The 11264-nt window shown below is 43.2% G+C and overlaps 2 protein-coding genes across 2 annotated transcripts; one reads left to right on the plus strand and one right to left on the minus strand.

Annotated features, from left to right (window-relative positions):
• The first annotated feature begins 142 nt into the window (after window positions 1–142).
• On the plus strand, window positions 143–2581 carry zgc:112285 (elastase-1). Its single transcript, XM_019271938.2, has 6 exons — window positions 143–291; window positions 398–507; window positions 587–681; window positions 762–1042; window positions 1962–2125; window positions 2225–2581. Exons 1-6 carry the CDS (start codon window positions 153–155, stop codon window positions 2402–2404), a joined length of 969 nt encoding a protein of 322 aa, XP_019127483.1. The 5' UTR covers window positions 143–152; the 3' UTR covers window positions 2405–2581.
• A 64-nt stretch (window positions 2582–2645) lies between these two features.
• timm23a (translocase of inner mitochondrial membrane 23 homolog a (yeast)) lies at window positions 2646–7019 on the minus strand. The gene is made up of 7 exons (XM_010736497.3): window positions 6583–7019; window positions 4936–4994; window positions 4761–4854; window positions 4203–4287; window positions 4058–4116; window positions 3853–3963; window positions 2646–3372 (listed from the first exon to the last, which is right to left on the minus strand). The coding sequence occupies exons 1-7, from the start codon at window positions 6695–6697 to the stop codon at window positions 3248–3250; spliced, it is 648 nt and encodes a 215-aa protein (XP_010734799.1). The 5' UTR covers window positions 6698–7019; the 3' UTR covers window positions 2646–3247.
• Between the last annotated feature and the right edge of the window lie 4245 nt (window positions 7020–11264).

Genomic DNA, 11264 nt, shown 5'->3' on the forward strand with positions numbered 1-11264 from the left:
CTCGGCCTTTGTTGTGACACAGCTCATTGTTCCTGAAAGTGTGTGTGTGTGTGTGTGTGTACTGTACCTGTGTATGTACATCTGCTGTGTGCTTGCTGCCTGGTATAAATAGCGTGGGATGTGTGCCGGGCGGGTGATTCTGTGGAAAGACGATGGCTGTACCCGGACCTCCTCTGCTCCTCCTTCTGTCTCTGCTGCTGCCGCTGCTGTTAAGCAAGGCATCTCTGCCTGCAGCTGCATACACACTCGCCCAAGGAAGACACACGCCACAGCACAAGCTCCTCGCCCTGGGTGAGGACAAACATACCGCAACCCACAGCTCTGTTTTAGCAAGAAGCTCCTGTTATTTCAATGTTTGTTGGGACTTTATCTCATTTTTTTATGTCTCTCCTCCTAGACTGGCCTAAGGACTGTGGTATGGCTCACTTCAAGCCCAACATGGCTGAGAGGATTGTGTCTGGAAACGAGGCCAGACCTCACTCCTGGCCGTGGCAAGTCTCTCTGCAGGTAAAATCTGTCTTTGTATTGATGTGGCTCAGTATTAAAGGTGTTCTCTCTGATCTCTGATCTGGGTTGTCTCTCACAGGTCCGTCCCAGGGGAAGTAAACATTACATTCATGTCTGTGGAGGAACTCTCATCCACAAGAACTGGATCCTTACCGCTGCCCACTGTTTCCAAAAGTAAGAAACTCATCCATCAGAAGAGGTTAAAACACAAATAGGCTTTACTTTAACCATTAAATACTGTTGTGGTCTCTCAGGGGTAAAGCTGAGGACGCTGGGAGCTGGAGGATCGTCCTTGGGAAGCACCAGCTGAAGCGCTCAGAGACGCCAGAGAGGGTTTTCCCCGTGAAGAGAATCTACCGGCACGAGAACTTCCGTTACCCGACTCACAGCGAGCTGGACTACGACATCGCCCTGGTGAAGGCTGGCACAGACATCATCCCCTCAAACTTCATCCGCTACGCCTGCCTGCCGCGCAAGCAGACCGGCCTCACCCCCGGACACTACTGCTGGGTCACAGGCTGGGGAGACACCCGGGGTGAGTGGAGGACAGGGGATATATAAAAGTCGATCTGTGAGATTAGAGATCATTTGAATCACTGGTTCCCAACCTGGTGGTCCTGACCCACATTAAGGGTCAGCAAAGTTTAATCGGGGGGTTTTTGAAGGGTCATCTAGATTTTAAATATATACAGCATTTCATTCATTTCTGTGAAGAAAACTACATGAATTATTTCATACATTTTGATTTAAGATATAAACAGTCTTACAGGATAAGAGACTTCACTCTGCCTTGTAGTTTAGTTAAAAACAACCTAAGAGCTCACAGAACAGAGGAAGGTCCTAAAAATATCAGGAAAACTCAATTTAATTTAAGTTAATTGTTCAGTTTATCAGTTGTTCTGTGGATGTAACATTAAATATCCACCCAGAAGGGGTCCCAGGAAGAAAAAGGTTGAGTACCAACCAACTAAATACTTTTATTTTGAGATTTGATTACTTCATTATATTATATTTTACTTTACATCCTGTGGCTTCAAGGTGTGCAATAAAAAAAACAACTTGATGTTTAGGGTTCAGAAACTTTAGAAAATTTCTTTATGCAAAAAACTTAATCAGCTTATTCTCGGTCCTTTTGATTTACAAAAAAGTCATGAGGTCCAAGTTGACACCAAGCTGAAAAATTCAAATGTGAACATCACAGAGGACCTTTAAATGTTAAACAGAGCGATTCAAACCACATAATTAGACACATAACAGATTGTTCAGCTCAGTGAAGTTTCTTTTGATATTCACATAATTTTGGTCCTTCTTTGCTTCCATACAAAGTTGCTGTCCTAACATAATTTAGATTTTTAGCATGTTCATCATCTTAGTTTGGCATTTTAACGTTAACATGATTAACACTTAATGCAAAGGGACAACTGAATGAAATGTCGTTCTTCAACACGTTTCAGGCGGGAAGGAGAACGTGTCTCTGGCAGAAGCCCTGAATCAAGCTCGCCTGCCCATCATCGACTTCAAGACCTGCCGGCAGAAGAAATTCTGGGGCGACCGTGTCCGAGACTCCATGATCTGCGCCGGATTCAGGGACAAGGAGGACCCGCCTGCTGCGTGCCAGGTGAGGACTTTATAGACAATGTTGTGTGTTGAATGAATTAATTTAATGTAAATTTCCCCACCTCCTTACCGACCATGTCCCTGCTTCTTCCTCACCCAGGGCGACTCTGGTGGTCCTCTGCTGTGCCAGATGGGACACGACCGCTGGGAGGTGCACGGCGTGGTGAGCTTCGGCCCGATCGGCTGCACCGTGGAGAACAAACCCAGCGTTTTCACCCGCACCGCCACCTACATCCCCTGGATCGAGGCAACACGCATCAGGGACTTCTTCCTGCACTAAACTGCTTTGATTTACGTCTTGACGTCCACAAACTGTTTTCTAAACACAGTTCATTCATGTTCCACAGACCCAGAACTTAAATCCACTTCCAGATGTCAATACATGTTCTGAATGTGCAATAATTGTTTTCTCTAACGCACCAGTCCTCGCTCACAGAGCACAGCACAGTACACACTAACTCATCTTTTACATCCAGCCGACATTTGCGCAATAAAATTGCTTAAAAAAGGCAAAATCTTTGTCAACATTTTCCATTTTTTTTATTTCAGTTTTTAAAACACAGCGGGTTCATGGTACAGGCTTTACAGTGATCTCTTCTTGCTGATACGCTTCAATAAATACGAGAACTGACCGTAAGGCTTAAGTTCTGTGTGTAGATCTTCGCTCTTCTACGACAGAAGAGTCTTTCAAGTCCAAAAATCAGAACGTGAATCCACTGCCGTTCATCTGGTGACCCACACCAGATGTCACCTTACAAATTGGCTTATTTAACCCAAATGTCATGGGTTCGTTGATTTCAAAACTAGCAACAATGATAATAACAAATCATTACTGATCAAACCAGCGACAGGAATACTTCAGAGGACAAACACGAATGAAGAGAGTGGTGTTAGAGGACGGTCTACATCTGGATATCCAGTGGAATTTTGTCCACGTTGTCACATCTTCTTAATTCCCTGGAAAAGGAAAGTTGACACGCTTCCCCTGAAAAGCACACTGCATTTGACCAGAGTCTAATTCCTCTTAGCGCTGTGGTTAAAGGCTGTGTCCTTGAGAGATATTTGGCCCTAATGTGGAAGCAGATGTGTGGGAGGTGGGAAGGGGTGGGTGGGGTGGTTGGGTTTAGTACAGCCTGGAAGATGATGACGATGAGGAGCCGGTGATGTGGTCCCAGTTGTTGTAGAGAGCGTAGGCACCAGACAAGGCTAAACCAGCCAGACCTCCTCGGGCTACACCTTTTATTCCACCTGCAAACAGACAGGAAAAAAGAATGAGTGATGAGTGAACGTCAAATAAACATCTGTCAAACAGAAACTTCAGGAAATATTTTTTTTTTAGCCAAAGTACCAGATGGTTTGCAGTTGACGCGCGGCTCCATACAGTGTGAAGGTGATTTGTCAACCCTCAAAAGTGTTTGAGAAATAAACATGTTTACAGCCTGGTACGTTCAAGGTGAATAGATAACTCACCTGTTCAAATGATATTAAGGCTTTAAGTTATGTGTAATTAACAGTGTGGCCGCTTTGATTGACAGATAGTTGCCGTTACAGATGGCTTGTTTTCGTCACTCAGACTGACTCAGGTCCACCTACGCTCAGCGGCAGAGGCAGGACTGCCAAGATAACAGCAGCCGGAGCCAACACACTCTGAGCTTTTACTACGGCTCTACGGAAACCTGTGAGTGATGTCGCGTCATACGAAGGTCAAATAACAGAAAAGACACATACTGCCTGATTTAAACAGCATCCCAGTTAACGTCCCAGCAGCCACTGTGTTGATGTCATCTTCTGCTCCTCTGGCCTTCTCTATCGCCACGCCGAAAACACTATATAACAAGGCTGGGATGACGAGAGGAGAATGCACATATCAGAAATGCAGTTCATATGCATGATAACGTGATAATACTGCTGTTATTGAGTTACAGTTTCTTACCAACGGAGCCCAGAGAGTTGGCCCATGAAGCACCCTGTCTGGTCACCATGTTGATAATCCTGAGGAGAGAAGGCAAACATTTAGAGAGTGACTCAACTAATGCATATTTGTGCTAAAATTTCTGGTAAGTTGAACTCATACTCACTGTACGTTACGAGGTTTGGACCATGCCATGTCTCTGGTCTCCTTAAGACCCATCCTGAGACCATTTACAGCTCCAAGTGCTGCTCCTGCAGTCAAAACAAAGAGGCAGAAAGGGTTGAGTGAGACATTCAGTACATAAAGAAAACCAGAATCTGACATTTTAACAGACTCTACTCCTCTAGAAAGATTTTTGCACAAGGTTTCTGGAGTCCAGCTGCAGAGATTTGCTCCCATTCAGCCTCAAAATCATTAGTGAGGCCCAACATGATGGAGAAACTACATCAGCCACATGTATGAAAGGGACCTATACTATTTCATCCAGTCTGGACTAGTGTAGGAACGTGGTGGACTGCAGCGCCCACTGCAAGAGTTGACATAAAAGTCTCATTCCAAGGTAACAAAAACATCCTTATTCTTATCTTCAGGTGATTATACATGAATAAAGACACAGGTATGAATATTTTAGTCCATTTCTGCCATATTCTGACACACTGGACCTTTTAAATCGACTAACCGTGGCAGCTGTGTGATGTTATAGGAGGTGTTGATCATCTCTTACCAGTCATGCAGGATCCTCCGATGGTAAAGAAAGCCAGCTCAAACCTTCCTCTTGTTTTATTGGCGCCTGTGGGTAGGATGAACTCATCTGTGTCCTGAAACACAACATCAACAGTGATTAGAGTCATAAATATACACTGAAAAAAACAGGTGATTTAACTTCAGCTGTAGCTCACCTGAATCAGGTAACGAGGGTCAACGTTGAGATAAGGAGACAGAGGACTCATTCCTGTCACTGAAATGACATCACGACAGACATGACTCAACATTTAGACACTTTAGAAAGACACCACCTGGATTTAACTAAGCAAATCAGTATCAGATAATTACTGCAATGAGTTATTTAACCCTAGCTGATGCTGTGAGTAGCTTCTCCTTTCTTAAAGAACCATGTCTGAAGAAACATCCTGCGGTCGTGGAAATGTTGTTGTTGAAGCGATGCCTGGGTGGGGCCCAGCTTGACAAGTCTGTGGGGGCAGTTTTATGACCTGGGGGTTGTTGCAGTTGGTCAGGTCTAAGGTTCGAGGTCAGCTGTGTTATGAAGGTTACACAGGGTCACGTGTGAGGTCCTCGGCAGGAGTAGTTGTTTGGCTTTGCTTGAGGACAGCAGGTGCCAGTCTATCTCAAGAAGAGATCTTATGTTGCCTTCCTAGACTTAATAGATAGCTTGCAGTTGACTTTTCTTTAACATGTTACCTGTAGGGGTTTAAAGTCTGACCAGCAGCATGAGTTCAGCAGAATGTGAGACCGACTCAGGCACTTCTGATGAACTTTGAGGGTGTCTCTAATTCTCCTTGGGCCAAGTGTCAATAAATAATACATCATAAGACATCAGAGGCTTCTTTCTTTCTTCCCTCCTGACCTCACAACTGAACACTGGACTTCATCATCATCTCCATCAGTGGAGACCTCCAGCCCCGTTGAGAACCTTTAGGGATATAATCATCTTAATGCAACGTCTGTTTAAGAGACACGTGAGGGCTGTGAAGCTGCCTGACGGTGTAAATGTGAAGTAGCTGTTGGCTCGGGTCGAAGAGACCTTATGTTGCCTTCCTAGACATAATAGATAGGTAGACAGTTGACTTTTCTTTAACATGTTACCTGTAGGGGTTTAAAGTCTGACTCAGGCACTTCTGACTGACTTTGAGAGTGTCTCAAATTCTCCTTGGGCCAAGTGTCAATAAATAATACAGCATAGGACATCAGAGGCTTCTTTCTTTCTTCCCTCCTGACCTCACAACTGAACACTGGACTTCATCATCATCTCCATCAGTGGAGACCTCCAGCCCCATTGAGAATCTTTAGGGAGGTGTTGGAGAAGATCTTGCAATCTTAATGCAACGTCTGTTTAAGAGACACGTGAGGGCTGTGAAGCTGCTTGACGGTGTAAATGTGAAGTAGCTGTTGGCTCGGTTCGAAGAGACCTTATGTTGCCTTCCTAGACAGTTGACTTTTCTTTGACATGTTACCTGTAGGGGTTTAAAGTCTGACTCAGGCACTTCTGACTGACTTTGAGAGTGTCTCTAATTCTCCTTGGGCCAAGTGTCAATAAATAATACATCATAAGACATCAGAGAGGCTCCTGGACACTTTCTTCCTTCCCTTCTGACCTCACCACTGAACACTGGACTTCATCATCATCATAATCATCATCATGTCCATCAGTGGAGACCTCCAACCCCACTGAGAACCTTCAGGGAGGTGTTGGAGGAGACTCTCTCCTGTCATCGATATAATAATTGCTGCCTGACGGTGTAGATGTGAAGTAGCTGTTGGCTGTGTGTGTGTGTGTGTGTGTGTGTGTGTGTGTGTGTGTGTCTTACGTGGGACTCCCGCGAGCTCCGTGTTGGAGTATTCAGGTGCGCCTCCTCCAAACAAACCCCCGAGACCTCCAGCTTTGGCACCTCCTGCCGAGCCCTGTGAGCTGTTGTTGTCCATGATCCGTGTGTTTGTGTGTGGGGTCACCTGGCGAAGACAGGTGAAGAGAGCGAGAGAGAGAGCACGAGCTGGCTAACGTTAGCAAGCGCGAGCTATGTTGCTAGATGGTGAACCAATGAACGACGAGCTGCTGGAGTCACCGGCAGAGACAGACGCGGTGCTGTCGGTGTGTGTGTTGGATCTTCGGTGAGTTTCCAGGTGAGAACACCGAGTCTTTAATTACAGGTGAGAGCGCTCGAGCTCTGCTGACCTCCAGATACACGCGCGCTGCCGTAAAGTGACGACTAACGTCACTAACTAACGTTAGCGAGCCCTAAGACTTTACGACACCTCACCGCTGTTCTGGGATCTGTTTACTCAATCCAAGGGCAGCCGTTGCGAAGCAACCAGAGTGTTACAAAACTGACTGCAGGTCAGCGAGCAGCAGAGAACAGTGATGGGAAGTTAGAGTTTTTTTAGGGAGTCGGATCATTTGACTCTTTCCGTTCCCAAACAGCTCTTTATGTTACCACCAAATTTAGCGCTGTTTTGACTGTTTGGTTTGAATGTGTATGCATATATCATTTAAATTATTCAATACATCCTTCCTACTCAACTTTATTTATTTATTTATTTATTTATATAGCACCTTTCATAAAGTGCTTCACAGAGCAGAGTAAAAACAGAAATAGACAACAACTAACAGTTCTTAAGGCAACAGAGAAGTTGCATGAAAAACTAGAGATTAAAAGAAGAGTAAAAAGCATAAAACTACAACAACTAAGAAGTAAATTAAGACCTATAGGGTACAAAACGTAATTTAAGAACAGCTGCAGTAAAAGTAGATAAGACATGTACAGTGAATAAGCACCAGATATAAAAGTACCAGGGAGTGATCAGGACCTAAAAACTCAGCAGTGAATGTCCAGGCACCTTAGGTAAAAGCCTGGCTAAAGAAGTATGTTTTAAGTTGTTTTTTTCCCCTACATATTCAAAAGTAAAAACGACATTTTTTAATATCAATAAATTGCTGTAGCCAGTTGTTCACATTGGATTTACAGCACTTAACAGCTCTTGGACAAGGAGCCGGCTCTTATCATTCACTTAAAAGAGACGGCTCTTTGAACCAGCTCGTTCACGATCAACACATCGTTACAGTGAAGGTTGAAACAACAAATGTTTTTTTAACCTCTGCACATAATTAAATAGTGTTGGAAGTAAAAGAAGCAGCAGGCTGTCTCAAAGTTAAAAACAAACAAACTCTATTACAAGTTCAGAAATAAAAAATACAGGAGCACTATCAGCAAAATGTACTAACTTTGTAGTATGGTCCCCTTCAGAGTACAACATATTTTATTATGTAATATCTTAATCCATAAAGTAATTATTCACACTAAATGCCACATAAATGGAGTAATCAGTACAGTGTAGTGGAATATATTAAAATGAAAACACACACCAGCTGCTTCATGTTACAGTTCTTGAGTAAATATACCTGGTTACTTACCATTATAAATTATATGTTTAAACTCTCAGCAAGCGAGCCGAGGATACTCAGGCGCAGTCTGAAATTATATGAGACATTTAATGAGTGCATTTTCTTTTTTAAATAAATAAAAAAACTTTATTAAAAAATGAATTTACAAACAACCATGGCAGATACAAATTCTTAAGAGGAATATGAATATAAAAAGTATATAAAAAAGAATAAAATACATAAATATGACAAAATCTTTTTACATTAAAACCTCAATACAACCAGACTCATTTGTTTATAAAGTATTATAAGCATTAGAAGTTCTTCTGTAGTCTAAATATTCCAGTTTCTCTTTCATTACTAGTCCACACATTATATATATATTATGTATAATATATGTTATATTATCAATCTGAATGTACAACTAGTAATAGTAATAGTATGAAATAAAAATATAGTGGACTAAAAAGTACAATACTTGGCATCCAAAATAGAGCTAGTGCAGGAGAATAGAATAAAGTAGTATAAAAAGGAAATACGTTATATTTGTACTTACTTACTTTGTACAACATATTTTACTTGTTGTGTTATTTAATATTTTTGATGATGATTTAGTGTTAATCTACAACGTAGAACATATAAAGAAAGAGAAAACACTGAGTGAGAAGGTGTGTCCAAACCTTTGACTGGTACTGCAAGTCAAATTTTGGATTCTGGATTTTGAATGCTTGGCTTGTAACCGAATATTTGTACTCTGTGCCACTTCTTCTGCCTTTACTCCAGTAAAGATCTTCTTCCATCGCTGCTGTTTTATTGGCTGCTCACCTGTTGCAGTTTATTTTAAAACTGGTCGTAAAAAAAAATATATATTGTGAGTTCCTCACATGTGACACACGGAGGCAGCAGAGAGCTGACAGTAAAAAGAAAACACACACACACAAACCAGGTCAAAGCTAATGCAACTGCTGCTCCTCAGTCTTATTCTAATTAGATTTAATTAAAAAACTTGTTCTCGGTCTCAACAGTTGAACCTGCATGATGCGTCACTTAAAGTAAAAGAAGCAGATCTCGCATATGACACCTGTCATCCCCATTTTAAATGCACCCAATTCCCACCTTTCAAAAACTTTTACTGGATACTTACCCGTGATGTGATGTGATGTGATGCAACACACAAGACAGAGCGACCACACACATGCACACGTACGTGCACATTCATGCAAGCACAGCACAGCACAGCACAGCACAGCCCCGGCCATCTGCTGCCGGTCAAAGGGACAGAGGCACTGAAGGAATTTAGTGTGTTGAATTTCACGAATAACAGAGCATCTTATTTGGATTCTGCCATTGTATGTGTGTATTCAGAAGGGGCCAAGTGGAGCGATGAAGTTTGCCATTGTCGCCCAGTGTGGGTGTTTTCAGACTCTCTGGCATGATCTGTGAGTTAGTGTTCTCTGTGTTACTGCCCAGTGTGCCCACTGTCTTTCCCACAATGCCCCATTCAGCCTTGGGCCTCTCTCTCTCTCTCTCTCTCTCTCTCTCTTCGCTCACACTCTCAGACTGAGCTGCCACCCATTTTGTGCCTCTGGCTAATCATCATCATCATCATCATCATCATCATCATCATCAATGGGCAACAAACCAAATTTTCAGTTGTGGGATAAAATAACTGTGATGTCATCTTTGTTATCTTTTTCAGCCACTCTTGTTTCAATCTTCTCCTTCATTTCCTCTCTCCCTCTCTCTCTCTCTCTCTCTCTCTCTCCCTCTTTTTCTTTCTGTCTCTCTGAGCTCCCAAACACAAAAGACAAGAGAGGCCACGACAGGACCCCAGTGTATGCTGGTTGTCAAGGAGACAAGGAGACAGTGTTGGGTCTTTAAACTGCCTCAGAGGGGTGTGTGGAGTTAGGGGGAGTTGGCCTTATTTACATGGGAAGAGGACAAGAGAGAGAGAGAGAGAGTGTGTGTGTGTGTGTGTGTGCGGTTTGAAATACAACTTTTGAGCAGCTTATAGGACTCTCAGCTAAAAATCATTCTGCCACTCAAGTCATCAAATATTTACCAAGCAGAGGAAATGTGGAGCTGTTCATTATGTGGAGAATGCCGTGCATACATAGTAATGTAAATCAACCTGTCTTTTCCACACACACACACACACATACGTACACACACACACACACAGAGACCATGCTTTTGATTGTAAGCGCTGGGAGCTTTGGGCCCCAGTGTTGGCAATGGTGAGAGCTGACTGCAGAATACATTACCAGATGCTTGAAGAGTGTTTCTTACCAGACTAGAAGAACAAGACGAAAAAAAAAGAAAAGAGAAAAAAAAGGACTTGACTGAAAACAGGAAAAACAGAGACAAGAGTACACACCCATCCAAACACACATGCACCCCACACCCATCCACATATCCACACTCACGCTCACACATACTTCGTTTTTTTTTATTTTTCCTCTCTCGCTATCTTCCACTCATGCTTCTTCCTGTCCAGAGGATTGTCTGCGGTGGTCACACTATGTCCTCTCCTCTCTCTCCTCTCTCTCTGTGATCAGGGGGCAGGGGGTTGTGGCCGCAGAGCAGGCTCAACTCCAAGCCTGAAGTTCAATATCACCCCCAAACTCCACAATGAAAGCAGGAAGGGCAGGGAGAGGACGAATGAGCCACCCACTGCTGTATTCACCACGGAAAACCCCCATGAGATACTCTTCATTTGTTTTGTATGTGTGTGTGTGTGTGTGTGAAACTTCAAATGTGTGGACTTTTAGCTTCTTTATGTTCTAATTACATTAAAACAAACGTATCCGCCCTGAACACATGTAGGTTATTAGCCGTATGTTTTTTTGTGGGAGACTTCAGGGAGATACTGTGATCCCGTGCAATATTTACTCTGCAGATGTTTGAGGGCGAGCTTGCACAATCAATTTCCCTTTAATTCCCCAGCCATCTTGTCCTCTAAACCCCCTCCTCCCTCCCTCCTCCACCTCCTTCTCCTTCTCCACCACCACCACCACCACCACCACTTCCTTTTTTTTTCTCTCTTCTCCTCCTGTTATACATGTGCATGCCTCGGAGAAACCATGGTGAGCTTTGGGTGTGTTTTGTTCT

Source organism: Larimichthys crocea, chromosome XVI, assembly GCF_000972845.2.
Source record: "Larimichthys crocea isolate SSNF chromosome XVI, L_crocea_2.0, whole genome shotgun sequence".
Classification (NCBI taxonomy): Eukaryota; Metazoa; Chordata; class Actinopteri; family Sciaenidae; genus Larimichthys; species Larimichthys crocea.